The 14,806-nt window shown below is 43.5% G+C and overlaps 1 protein-coding gene across 3 annotated transcripts in view; it reads right to left on the reverse strand.

The window, feature by feature from the left end:
* SLC25A43 (solute carrier family 25 member 43) overlaps positions 1 to 14,806 on the reverse strand; it is a 46,566-nt gene that overhangs the window by 29,603 nt on the left and 2,157 nt on the right. For 2 of the 3 annotated variants that reach the window (XM_049871716.1, XM_049871717.1), the window contains exons 2-3: positions 7,376 to 7,617; positions 2,845 to 3,017 (exon numbers count right to left, since the gene is read on the reverse strand). In XM_049871716.1, the coding sequence (XP_049727673.1) occupies positions 2,845 to 3,017; positions 7,376 to 7,617 (415 nt within the window). Of the gene's footprint in view, positions 1 to 2,844; positions 3,018 to 7,375; positions 7,618 to 8,399; positions 10,499 to 14,806 lie in introns of those variants that run through there. The other variant, XM_049871719.1, reaches the window with a different exon arrangement.

A 14,806-nucleotide genomic window follows, 5' to 3' on the forward strand; every position in this document is an offset into this window, starting at 1 on the left:
AAATATGTGCAATGTATGACAAAGGAAGAAAAGCCTGGTGATCTACTTCAGGAAATTAACCTATCAAAATCTTGTGGATCACAACAGAATATTGTCTGACTTGCTCGCTTTGGACACATCATCAGGAGGGATACACTGTTAAGGAAGACATCATGTTTGGTGAAGTAGAGGGCCAGTAAGGGCGAAAGAGACCCTCAATGAGATGGATTGGCACAATAGCCACAATGATGGACTCTAACATGCCGGCAATTATGAGGATGACAAAGGACCAGACAACATTTCGTTCTGTTGTACATAAGCTCATGAGTCGGAGTTGGCACGATGGTATCTAACTACCTACCTGTCTATATCAATGGGAAAGTGTTAATATTCTTAATATATAGACTTCTTACTAATCAATAAAAAAAGCTAAATTGGCAACTGATATATGGAAAATATGCAACTCCACTTATACTCAATGAAATTAAAATTAAAACAATATGATACCATTTTTCAGCTATTAGGTTCACAGTGATTTTAAATAGTGACAATAATTAATGTTGATGGGAGTATAGGAGTTAAACCAGTCTCACTTACTGCCAGTGGGAATGTAAACTGTTACCACCTTTCTGGAGTACAACTTGTATTAAGAGCCTTGGAATTATTCCTATCTTCTGACCCAAGTCAATTTCTGGGAATAGGGTATCATCACAGATGTGAAAAAATAGAAGAGTGTTCTTTGTAATGTAATTATACTAAATAATTAGAAACAGCCTAAATATTCAAAAAGAGGGAAACTGAAAGCAAGATACTAATTTTTATATATTTCCACTGCCATCAAGTCGATTCTGACTCTGACCGACCCCCTAGGGTTTCCAAGTCTGTAAATCTCTACGGAAGCAGACTGCCATACCTTTCTCCTGTGGAGCCACCAGTGGTTTCAAACCTCCAACATCCTGATTTGCAACCAAGCACCTTAAACACTGTGTCACCAGGGCTCCTTAATTTTTATATATAGTATGAACAAAATTTTGTAAAAAATAACCTTACATATACATGTATTATACACAGTGAAACCTGTGAGAACTGGAACTCAAATGGACTGCCTTGTTTTGCTGGGTCTCACAAGTTTTTCGCCTTTGATGGTGCAGTCTTACCACTTTTTCACTGCTCTCTATTAGTGGAAAATATTTGAGCTTTCCTTCTCCGATGGGGTTTCTGCCTTACATAGGTTCCAGCTTTCTCAGGTTTTACTGTATATATTTATATTAATACATATATATAGATACATAAAAGAAAAACTATTGATCATTATAATCCATGGGTGTTAGCTTTATGGGTATTTTCTTTTTTGCACTTTTTTATTTCCCAAATTTTCTACAATTAATGTGCATTACTTTTAAAATGAGAAAGAATGGTTTTTATAAATAAGCATGCAAAAAAAAAATTTTTTTTAAGCAGGCTCTAGGAGTCCTGATGGCGCAGCGGTTAAGCACTCAGGTTCTAATTGAAAGGTCAGCAGTTGGAACCCACCAGCTGCTCTGCGGGAGAAAGATGTGGCATTTATCGATTGTATAAATCAAGATTTATCGAGTGTATAAAACAATTTATCAATTGTATAAATCAAGACTTCCCCTAGAAGAGGCCAAGGAGGCAAGTAAGCCTGGGGAAGCCCAGTTTTAAGGGAGGCGAAGGGAGAGTTAGCAGGGTTAAGGGACAAAGCAAGGTTGCAGCCCTGTTTAGACTCTAACCCTGCCCCTACTATACAGATGGGGCTGTAACCCCCCAACCTTATTTGAGTCAATCTGATTTTTCTTTTCTCAAAATTGTCTTATTCTAGGCTAAGCCAATTATTCACTTTGGAGCCCCTGATACCAGGCTTTTGTCTCCATGGTCTATAGAGAAAACGGGAGTTTTTCCAGGTAATGATTAGGGAAATGCATGCCCAATCCCACTGTAACAGTGACCCATTTGAAATGACAGTTACTTCCTCAGTCAAGGAATCAGGGACTATTGAACCACTGATATTTATGTTGTTGTTGTCTTATGCCATTGAGTCAATTCTGACTCATAGTGACCCTATATGACAGAGAACTGCCCCATAGGGTTTCCTGGACTGTAATCTTTATAAGGAGCCCTGGTGGCTAATAGAAAGGTCGGGGTGGTTCAAGCCCACCAGCCACTCCATGGGAGAAAGATGTGACAGTCTGCTTCTGTGAAGATTTACAGCCTTGGAAACCCTATGGGGGATGTTCTACTCTGTCCTACAGGGTCAGTATGAGTTAGAATTGACTTGATGGCAGTGGTTTTTTTTTAATCTTTATGGGAGCAGATCACCAGGTCTTTTCTCCTGTGGAGCTGCTGGATGAGTTCAAACTGCTGACCTTTCGGTTAGCAGCCAAGTGCTTACCCCTTGCACCACTAGGGCTCCTTCCTGATATCTCTAGTTCCCAGATTATTTTCCATCTCTCCAGTCTGTTTCACTGAGGTAAGGTGCAGCTGTTGAGGTAGCAAGGGGAGCGAAAGTGAGCAGGCTCATTCTACTTCCTGTTGGTTTTAGAGGAAGGAGAACCACATGTAATGTAATGGGTGGTGGGGGCCATATTACATTAGAGGAAGGAAAAGTGCCTCTCACCTGGAGGGTTGATAAAAGACGGAAAACAGCATGGGGAGGGGGCGTGGCTTGGCTTGGGCTAGAGCCAATAGGCTTGAGGTTAGCAGCAGCAAGTAGGGGGTGGCAGTTTGCGTGGTATTTGTATAAGCAGTCCCGATCTCCTTGGAAACCCGGCATCACTCAGGGTTGGGGTCCTTTGTACTTGCTACCCACCCACAAAAGCTTCACGTCCCCCCTCCCCAACTCCTCACCTGCATCTTCCTCTTCACCGTGTCAAAGGGAAAGGAGAGGGTCTGCGTCACTGCAGCAGCCAGACAGACATTGGCAAAGTTCTGGAGGAGAGAGAACCGATCTCGGGGTCCATTCCAGATTTTCTCTAGGTTCATGTAAACAAGAAGGGAGCCAGCAGAGAATGGAAGAGCACCTGCAAAACAAGGCCAGGAAGACGCTGCCTATGTCTAAAAAAAAAAAAATTTTTTTTTTTTTGGAGACCCTAAATTCTGTGGGGAATCCAGGGAAAGTAAACAGGTGGGGCCTTGAGCTTATTAAAAATCACTCCAACCAGCCCTGGGGCAGGGACTGGAAGGCAGGAGGGAACAGGAAAGCTGGTAATAGGGAACCCAGGGTTGAGAAGGGAGTGTGTTGACATTTTGTGGGGTTGTTAGCCAATGTCATACAACAATGTGTGTACTGTTTGATGAGAAACTAGTTTGTTCTGCAAACCTTCATTTGAAGTACAAAAAAAAATCATTCCAACCGAAGGAACACGAGGGAACTTTCTTGCATGATGATAATGCTCTATATTATGATAGGGATTTGTGTCATTTGTTAGAATGCGTCAAATGTCTCACTAAAGATTTGTGCGTTGTACTGTAAATTTTACTTAAAAATAATCATACACAAATATTACAATCTAGTTGATGATACACATGCTGAAGGGTTTAGGGGTAAAGTGTACTGATGTTTGCAGTTTACCCTGAAATCATTAAACAAATAAAATGGACTACTGAATGGCTGGGCCATTGGTGGTTCAGGTAGAATTCTCGCCTTTCACGTGGGAGACCCAGGTTCGATTCCTGGCCAATGCACCTTGTGCGCAGCCACCAGCCGTCTGTCAGTGGAAGCTTGTGTGTTGCTACGATGCTGAACGGGTTTCAGCAGAGCTTCTGGACTAAAGCAGACTAAGAAGAAAGGCCTGGCAATCTACTCCCAAAAATCAGCCAATGACAACCCGATGGATCACAAAGGTCTGATCCACAATGCATCATGGGGATGGCACAGGACTGGGCAGGGTTTCATTCCATTCTGCATGGGTTCACCATGAGTCGGGGGTGACTCAATGGCAGCTAACAACAACAGTGATTGGCTAGAGGAGAGAACAGATGGATAGATAGTTGACAAAGCAAATATAGCAAAATATTAACTGTACGATCCAATTGGTGGGTATGTGGGTGCTTACAATTCTTTTAACTTTTCTGTATGTTTGAAACTAATAAAATAAATAAATAAAATGTTGAAAAAAAATCACTCCCACATACACAAAAAACCCAAAACTTAGTGGACAGTACCTAATCAAGTTTTGGAGGTTAGGCAGGAGTGGTCTCTGTTTGGGAAGAAAGGATTTTGGGAAAAATGGATAGTTAGAGGTTCTCAGCAGTGAGGGAGCTGAACTGACCTCACCTTTGGTAATGACATAGTTATATTAGGGCTCAGCGGACCTTACACTATGTGGCATTATCACCTTTCTAGGGAAAGATGGTGAATCAAGTAGTGCAGTAGGTAGCACTTTCAGAAACTTCTAGAAACTCTGGGAGCCATCTTAAGTTTATATAGAGACTGAATTTCTCCTTCAAAATGAGATTTAAAAGAAGGGATGACACAAGTGGGCTGCCTAGCTTTGGAAAAAAGTAATACTTATTTAATAAATGTTTATTAAAAATGACTCTCCAACTCCCCCTACCCCCCAATTTACCTTCATTCAGAAAACATTTGTGGAGCTTTTGCTATGTGCTGGGAATACAAAGGAAACCCTGGTGGCGTAGTGGTTAAGTGCTATGGCTGTGAACCAAAAGGTTGGCAGTTTGAATCCACCAGCTGCTCCTTGGAAACTCTATGGGGCAGTTCTACTCTGTTCTATAGGGTCGCTATGAGTCGGAATCAACTCAACGGCAATGGGTTTGTTTGGGTTTGGGAATACAAAGAGAAGTAGGTTAATTGCTGTCCTGGAAACGTTCATTATCTAGTGAGAAGACAGCCAGGGAAAACAAATATAGCACCCCTGATATCATGGATTGAATTGTGTCCCCCACAAAATATGTGTCAACTTGGTTAGGCCATGATTCCCAGTATTGTGTGGTTGTCCTCCATTTTGCGATTGTAATTTTCCTATGTGTTGTAAATCCTAATCTCTGCCTGTGGTTAATGAGGCAAGATTAGATTATATTAAAGAGGATGAGGGTTGGATTATAATACCCTTACTAAGGTCACATCCCTGAGCCAATGTAAAGGGAGTTTCCCTGAGGTGTGGCCTGCACCAACTTTTATCTCTCAAGAGATAAAAGCAAAGGGGAGCAGAGAGTGGGGGACCTTACACCACCAAAAAAACAGTGCAGGGAGCAGAGCGCATCCTTTGGACCTGGGGTTCCTGTGCTGAGAAGCTCCCAGACCAAGGGAAGGCTGATGACAAGGACCTTCCTCCACAGCCGACAGAGAGAGAAAACCTTCCCCTGGAGCTGACACCCTGAATTCAGACTTCTAGCTTACTGGGCTGTGAGTGAATAAACTTCTCTTTGTTAAAGCCATCTGCTTGTGGAATTTCTGTTATAGCAGCAGTAGATGACTAAGACACCTCATATGTGCCATAATAGGGGGCTATATAAAGTGCTTTAGGTACAGGAGGAGAAGAGTGATTAATATTGCCTGGGGAATCAGGAAGGACATCACAGAAGAGACCTTTTGAACTGGGTCTTGAGGAATGAGTAGGAGTTCATTAGACACCAAGAGAATGGAAAGGCATTTCTGGCAGAGGGATCAGTATGTACAAAGGTGTGGAGTTATGCAAGGGAGTGTTATTTCCAGGAAATGCAAGTATTTCTGTATGGCTGGAGCATGAGTGCCTGTGGAGACATGGCAGGAAATGAGGTAGGACAGGTTGGCAGGGGCCAGGTAGTAGCCCCTCACCAGAGTCTGGGGGAAAGATGATGAGAGCGTTGCCTAAGGCAGAGGGGATGGGGATGGAGAAGCGGGGATAGACTTGAGAGCTAAGAGGTCAAATTGACAGGACTTGACTGTGTGAATTGAGAATGGAGTGGGAGCAAAAACTGAAGTGATTCCTGGGTTTCTTCTGGCTTGAGCCACTGGGTGAAAGGAAGGGAGTATCATTCACTAGGGAATACAGGAGGAAGAGCAGGTTTGAGACAAACAAGGATATCAGGTTTGGTCTGGAATTTGAACCTGGGTGGTGCAAATGGTTAATGTGTTTGGCTACTAACCAAAAGGTTGGAGGTTTGCCTCCATCCAGAGGCACCTTGGAAGAAAGGCCTGGTGATCTACTTCCAAAAAATCAGCCATTGAAAATCCTATGGAACACAGTTGTGTTTTGACACAGACATGGGGTTGCCATAAATCTGAACCAGCTCCACAGCAACTGGCAATGAAGGTGTCCAAGAGCAGATAGATATTCATGCTGCTATTGGAAACTGGTATAAGTCAGTGGTTAAGACAGAGGGCTGTGGAGTCATATTGCTAGGTTCTTCCACTCTCTATCTCTGTGACCTTGGGCAAGTCACTTAGCTTCCCTAAGCATCTATTTCTTCATCTGTAAAATGAGGCTTAAATGGGATTGTATATGGAGCATTTAGCAAAGTACCTGGCACATAGTAAACCAAAAACTAGATGTGCTGCCGTTGAGTCAATTCCAACTCATAATGACCCTATAGGATAGAGTAGAACTGCCCCATAGAGTTTCCAAGGAGCGCCTGGTGGATCTGGACTGCCGACCTTTTGGTCAGCAGCCATAGTAGCTCTTAACCACTGCACCACCAGGGTTTCCAGCACATAGTAAGCACCCAATAAATGTTAGTCGTTGTTGTTACAGAGACAGAGATTGGGAGTCATCAGAATATACTGATGCTTGTTTGAGCCATGAGCTTAGATGAGGCCACCTAGGAAGGGTATACAGGGTGAGAAGGAAGCTACGGTAGAGGGTGAGAAGGAAGCTAAGGAAGGAGCTCAGGGCAATATGTAGGGGGCTGGCAGCATTAGATGAACTAGAGGACCACAGGAGTCAGATGAGAAAGCTGCCAGAGAGGTGGGAAGACACCCAAGAGGTGGTAGGGTCCTAGAAGTTTCCATAAGGGGTGATCAGTCTAATCAAATCCTGCAACAAAGGTCAGATAAAGGATTGAATGTCTACTTGATTTGGCAGTTAGAGGATCCCTGGTGACCTATGTGTATGTATAGCCCCAGCAAAGGGACATACACACACACTAAAGACTTCTTCCTGTAATCAGATAGGGAGTGTTTAGGCTCATGCTCCTTCCAGTTTGTACTAAGGCATCTCCAGTTTCTGCCCTACTCCCCTCTCTGGGCTGTGACTAGCCAAAGTTAGGAGTGAGGTATATGGTTATGGAATAGAATGAAGCTAATTGGCTCTATGTAGATTGAATCCATACAACCTTGACCTCAGTAAATCAATTTAACTGGTCACAAAGGTATATAATACATTCATATATATCAAAGAACATAGCCTTTTCTTGGACAAGGTGAGAAGTTTCATCTTACCTAAAACAGTGAGGGAAACCCCTCGATAAAGGGCCAGGAACCCTTCCTGTTGATAAATAGTAGCCAAAGCATGGAGGATGCCTTTATAAGATGGTTCCAGCATGTTCTGTACAATCAACCGGGTTTTGATGAGGTCTGTAGGGTATGTCACAATGGTGGACACCATGCCTGCAAGACTCCCAGCCATGATGGAGCTCCACTGGGAAATACGGCCCAAGTCGTCTGTGAACAGTATTACAAACCTGGGAGAAAAGGGGGAAAGCTCAAGGGAGTCAGTTATGGATTGTGCTAGAGTGTTCAACACTGCTTCTTGCAACATTTCCCAGCATTTAAGGTGTTTTACAAAGTGAAAATTACTACATTAATGTATTAGGAGTAATGAACAACAGATTTAATTCTACTATATTTATATAATGCTATGAGTCAGAATTGACTTGATAGCAACGGGTTTGGGTTTTTTTTGGTTTAGTTAGCTATGAGGTCCCTGGATGGCACAAGCAGTTTGCACTTATCTATGAACCAAAAGGTGGACAGTTCAAACCGACCCAGCAGTGCCGCAGCACAAAGGCTTGGTGATCTGCTTCTGTAAAGATTACAGCCAAGAAAACTCTATGGAGCTTAGTTCTACTCTGACACACATGGAGTCACCATGAGTCAGAATCAACTTGATGGTAACGGGTTTGGTTTTAACTAGCTTTAAGGAAGAGACGGCCAACCTTCTTATTTATATCTACCCTAAATCTTTCCCACTTCAGTTTTAGCCCTTTCTCCTTTTATCTGCATAACTGTCAACTCTGGCTTGCCTGTGAGGAGTAAATACACAGAAGTACTTGCCCAACACTGAACTGGAATGTACACCTTTGGTTCTGTTGAAACTTGAAAGGAATACAATTGCTTGAATTAATAATTTTGAGCACCCTTAGTAATTAGGTGTTTAAAATGTATTGGTTTAACGACTATAAGAGAAGGCGTTTCGCGTCACTAGTTATCAGGGAAATGACAAGTCAAAACAATTACAACATACCATGGTCCAACCAGCAGACTGGCAAAGATGACAAAGTCTGATGATATCAAGTGATGGTGAGGATGTGTGGAAACAGGAACTCTCATTCACTGCCAGTTCAAGTGCAAATTGGTATGGCCACTTTGCAGTATCTAGTAAAACTAAAAAGACACCTACCTTCACCCCAGAAAGTCCACTTCTAGGAGCATACCCTAGAGAAACTCTTGTACATGTTCATATGAAGACATATAAAAGGACGTTAACTGCAACACTGTAAATGCGAAAAAGCTCAAACAACCTAACATTAGTAGGGGTAATGGATAAATTGTGTAAGTGGGTTCAGACATTTGTGATCAACAGGGTTCTCATTAGCTGATTTTCAGAAGTAGATTGCCAGGCCTTTCTTCCTAGTCTGTCTTAGTCTAGAATCTCCACTGAAACTTGTTCAGCATCATAGCAACACCCAAGCTTCCACTGACAAACAAGTGGTGGCTGTGCGTGAGGTGACAATCGGTTGTGGAGTCAAATTGTGGGGTATCTACTATTTGATGCATTTGAAAACCATCCATGAGGTATTATTCATTTGTTACAAAAACCTAGTTCCTAATAGACTCTTCTGAGTAAACTTTTGATCCTAAATGCAAGTACAGGCAGTCCCTGGGGTATGAATGAGATCTATTCCTAAGAATGTCCCTAAGTCGAATTTGTAGGTAAGTTGGGATAGGTGCATACGGTTCTTAATGAGCCTTACTTTAGTGCAAGAAAAGGAGTCCTGGTGGCACAGTGGTTAAGTGCTCAGCTGCTAACCAAAAGGTCAGCATTTCGAATCTACCAGTTGTTCCCTGGAAACCCCATAGGGCAGTTCCACTTTATCCTATTGGGTCGCTAAGAGTCAGAATTGACTCAGTGGCAGCGGGTTTTAGTGCAAAAAAAGGTTTGAAGCCTTTTCAATGATTTAAAAGCTGCACATGTAGCAAGTGAAGGCCATTGTGATCAAGAATCTGTTGCAGGACAACTGTTTCAAAATAAGGGCAAATTTACATAACATTAAAGGGCAAGTAAGTCCGGAGCAGATATTTCAGCTGTGGAATGGTGGACAGAACCAGGGTTTCAAACTGGTTAGTTCCAGTTGGAATCCCTGCTGGGAATTTGCAATTCTAACAAGTTCCCAGGGGATGCTAATATGGCTGGTTAGGGACTGATTCTGAGAACCACTAGTAGAGCAGTGGTTCCCAAAATTTATTATACATAAGAATCACCTGGGGGTCTTGTTAAAATGTAGATTCTGATTCAGTATCTCTGGGATAGAAATGCAAATTCTCAGCAGGGGCTTGGATAGGAACAAAACAGTTTGTTCTGGTTCAAACCCTGGACAGAACCCTACAGTAGGAAGCCAGAAGATCTGTTTTAAGCTCTCTGAGGGAACAAATTACTGGGCTGAGGGCTGTGGGGACCATGGTCTCAGGGAACATCTAGCTCAATTGGCATAACATAGTTTATAAAGAAAACGTTCTACGTTCTACTTTGGTGAGTAGCACCTGAAGTCTTTAAAGTTTTCGAGCGGCCGTCTAAGATACTCCACTGATCTCACCCCTTTGGGAGCAAGGAAGAATGAAGAAAACTGAAGATACAAGGGAAAGATTAGTCCAAAGGATTAATGGACCACATCTACCTCTACCAGACTGAGTCCAGTAGATGTTTCCCAGGCACGACCACCAACTGCTCTGACAGGGATCACAATAGAGGGTCCCGGACAGAGCTAGAAAAAAATTCTAACTCATGAAAAAATACCAGACTTACTTGTCTGACAGAGACTAGAGAAACCCCAAGAGTATGGCCCTTGGACACCCTTCTGGCTCAGTAATGAAGTCACTCCCGAGGTTCACCCTTCAGCCAAAGGTTAGACAGGCCCATAAAACAAAGCGAGACTAAAGGGGCACACCAGCTCAGGGGCAAAGATGGGAATCCAAGAGGAGACAGGCAAGCTGGTAATGCCGAACCCAAGGTTGAGAAGGGGAGAGTGTTGGCATGTTGTGGGGTTGTCAACCAATGTCACAAAACAATTTGTGTATTAACTGTTTAATGAGAAACTAGTTTCCTCCGTAAACCTTCATCTAAAATACAATAAAACAAACATCTATAAAAGACCAGAAGGTCAACAATTATTCTAAAGGAAAGATGAGAAGAAAAGGGAGCAGGGAAACTAGAGTACTTGAAACCAAATAACCAGAGAGCAATTAAAGAGAATGGTTACACATTGTGAAAAATGTAACTAATGGCACTGAACAATTAGTGTAGAAATTGTCAAATGGGAACCTAATTTGCTGTGTAAACTTTCACCGAAAACAATAAAATATTATTTTAAAAAAGATGTAGATTCTGATTCAGTATCTCGGGGGTAGAAATGCAAATTCTCAGCAGGGGTTTAGACTGGACTGAACAGGTTCGTTCTTGTTCAAACCCCTGGACAGAGCCCTGGAGTAGGAAACCAGAAGATCTGGTTTCAAGCTCTAGCATTGCCACTAACTGTGTTTGCAGACAAGTCATTTACCCACTCCATTCCTTGAACATTCTGGATGTTTATGCTATGTTCAAATCCATGACCATAGGCTGTATCATTAACTCCAGTCAACTGTTTTGCAAATTCATAGTCAGGACAGAGTAGAAATGAATCAGCATAACGATGGACCAAAGGTGTCATCTTCGGCACTGTGATCAATCAACCACTTTGCTTTCCGTCTAACTATGCCTTACCCCAAACCAAAAACCAAACCCGTTGCCATCGAGTCAATTCTGACTCATAAGAACCCTATAGGACAGAGTAGAACTGCCCCATAGGATTTCCAAGCAGTGGCTGGTGAATTTGAACTGCCAGCTTTGTGGTTGCAGCCATAGCTCTTAACCACTGTGCCACCAGGGCTCCAACTATGCCTCTCTATTCACCAAAATATGCCCTTTTAGTTTCTGGGGGAAAAAAAATGATCTTGCAGGAAAAAATTATTAGTGAACCTAGCCTGGGTAACTATCTGTCCTTGCTTTCCCACCCATCTTGTCCTCTCCCCTCCCACTGTCACCACCCGACTTCAGGCGCCCTCAGCTGCAACTAGTGCAACAGGTTCCTAACTGGTCTTGCTGCCCCCAGGCTTCTCTCTAGTCATCCTACCCTGCCACCAGGTGACAATAATTCCTGTTGAATTGCTTTGATCACCCACACTCCCCTGGCTCAAAAATCTCCCACAGTTACCCTTGCATACCAAGTAAAGTCCAAACTCCTTAACCCAGCCCTCCAAGATCCCATTCCAACCTGCTTTTCTGGCTGTGTTACCCACTCTACCATAGACACACCTTATGCTCCAGTCACGCTGAATGCCTGCCCGCCTCTGCAGCTTTGCTCAGTATGTAACTGCAATCTCTCTCCCCATCTTCACCCAGCAAACACCTACTCATTCTTCTCAGGCCAAACTCAAATATTTTTTCTCCTCTGTGAAGCCTCCTGGGTGGTACAAATGGTTAAGCACTGGGTTGAAAGTTTGGAGGTTCTAAACCCACCCAGAGGTGCCTCAGAAGAAAGGCGCAGTGATCTGCTTCCAAATGGTCACAACCATTGTTATGGACTGAACTGTGTCCCCCCGCAAAATATGTGTTGTAAATCTTAACCCCCCTACCTGTGGTTATAATCCCATTGAGGAATGGGGTTTTCTTTGTTGAGTAGCCATATCAGCAGAGGGTGTGTTTTAAACCAGTCACCTTTGAGATGGAGCCCTGGTGGCATAGTGGTTAAGAGTTCAACTGCTAACCAAAAGGCCAGCAGTTCAAATCCATCAGCCGCTCCTTGGAAACCCTATGGGGCAGTTCTATTCTGTCCTATAGGGTCACTATTAGTCAGAATCGACTTGACAGAAATGGGTTGTTGGTTTGGTACCTCTGAGACATAAAAAGAGTACATTAGGACAGAGAATCGAGCAGAGATGGGGGAAGATAGATGCCATACTACATGAAGACCACCAAAGATCCAAGGAATAGAAGCTGAAGAGGCAAGGACCTTCCCCCCAGGGCCAACACAGAAAGAAAAGCCTTCCCCTAGAGCTGGTTCCCTGAATTTGGACATCTAGCTCCCTAAACTGTGAGAAAATAACTTTGTTTGTTAAAGCCACTCACTTGTGATATTTCTGTTATAGCAGCACTAAGAAACTAAGACAGCCATGAAAACCCTGTAGAGGGCTTTCTACTCTGAAACGCGTGGGGTCACTGTGAGTCGGCATCACCTTGCCAGCAACTGGTGGGCGTGGCAGTCTTTGCACCTCCCTCCTCCTCATCCCGCATCAGGAGTGTAACTTTCTGCGATACTTTATCCACGCCAATCATATCCCACCTGTGTATTATGGTTACGGGCACACCGGTTTCATTCTTCCGGTACCTTGTAAGTTCCTGGGGCATACGTACCATGGCCCTTTCATCTTTGCCTTGTCCCCAGCATCATACACACCAGTAAACAACCTGTTGCTGTGGAGTCGGTTCTAACTCATGGTGACCCCATGTGTGTCAGAGTAGAACTGTGTTGCACAGGGTTTTCAATGGCTGTTTTTTCAGAAAGTAGATTGCCAGGCCTTTCTTCCAAGGCACCTCAGAGTGGACTTGAACCTCTAACCTTTCGGTTAGCAGCTGAGTGGATTAACTGTTTGCACCACCCAGGGACTCCCATCATGCAAGCAATGCATACTTAATGAGGGCTTGCTAAATTAATATCGGAGGAATGGAGAGAGAAAGGCAATGTAAAGTAATAGAAAGAGAATGGGATTTGGGGTCAGAAGGCCAGGTGGCGGAGCTCAGCTCTGTCACTGATGAGTGGTGTGACCAGTCTGAGTCCAATTCTGCACCTGTAAAATGGGAATAATAATAATGCTTCCTGGCTCTGCCCTTATAGGGCAGGAGACACGTGGTGTAAGAATCCAATGATGTACATATACTAAGTACATTCCTGGCTAGTACACCTCATGAGTAGTCACCACTCATCTGTCTGTGGAGGCTTCCGTGGTGCTACGATGTTGAACAGGTTTCAGCAGAGCTTCCAGACTAAGATGGACTAGGAAGAAAGGCCTGGCTATCTATTTGCAAAAATTAGACAATGAAAACCCTATGGATCACAATAGTCCAATCCACAACCAATCATAGGGACAGTGCAGGAGCCCTGTGGTATAGTGGTTAGGAGCTCAGCTGCTAACCAAAAGGTCGGCAGTTCAAATCCACCAACAACTCCTTGGAAACCCTAAGGAGCAGTTCTACTTTGCTCTGTAGGGTCGCTATGAGTTGGAACCAACTCGGTGGCACCTAACAACTATATATATATATATATATATATATATAAAATCCATTGCCATTGAGTCAATTCCGACTCATAGCGACCCTACAGGACAGAGTAGAACTGCCCCACAGAGTTTCCAAGGAGTGCCTGGTGGATTCAAACTGCCCACCTTTTGGTTCACAGCTGTAGCACTTAACCACTACACCACCAGGGTTTCCAACATATATACACAGACTAGGTGGTTAGCAGAAAAGCCACAATACTTAAATCAGTCTTAAAGTGTTGCCTCCCCCACCCCCCCACCCTAATACACATTATATCCTATCCAAAGGAAGATTTCCATACCACTTTGTGGAGCACTCCCTCCGTGCTGCAAAGGGTTAAGTATTTGACTACAGGTAACCCAAAGGTTGGTGGTTCAAATCCATTCAGAGGTACCTTTGAAGACAGGCCTGGTGATTTGCTTCTGAAAGGTCACAGCCTTGAAACCCATAGATCTCCATGAGTAGGAATCAACTGGAAGGCAACTGGTTTGGTTTGGTTTTGTGGAGAAGGGGGTGAAGTGGAGAGCAAGTGAGTCATTAAAACTCAGAGTACTGTTTACAGATTACAGACCAGATATTGCTGAGGGCGAGGGGTAGGGTGGAGAGGGAAGACAGCCTTGAGAGAAATTCCATATTACCTTCCCCACTCAGAGGAAGGAAAGGTAACGACTCTCAGGCATAGTGTTGGCCTAGAGGAGTCAGTGATAAGGATGGTCCCACTGGGCTTGTGAGCTGCCAAATGGGCATTCCAGCTCTGGCCTCCAAAGAGAAGTGTAAAGGCAAAATCCTTTGACTGTTAAGACTACTTCTCCCAACCCTGAGCTGTTTGCCTAATTCAGAAGCAAGGCCAGTCTTCAGAGTTGGCACTGTGTCTACTGAATAAGGAACACAGGGACCATCCCAAGTACAGAAACGTCTCTACACTTTCATTCTTTTAGGTTTTGTTTTCAGTCAAAATTCATTCTTTTAGGTTTTGTTTTCAGTCTCTACACTTTTATTCTTTTAGGTTTTGTTTTCAGTCAAAATGCACAAGTCTCTGAGCTTTGAGAGAAGCTTTATTAAGGCTCATACTTTTTTTTTGT

The sequence above is a fragment of the Elephas maximus genome, chromosome X (genome assembly GCF_024166365.1).
Source record: "Elephas maximus indicus isolate mEleMax1 chromosome X, mEleMax1 primary haplotype, whole genome shotgun sequence".
Classification (NCBI taxonomy): Eukaryota; Metazoa; Chordata; class Mammalia; order Proboscidea; family Elephantidae; genus Elephas; species Elephas maximus.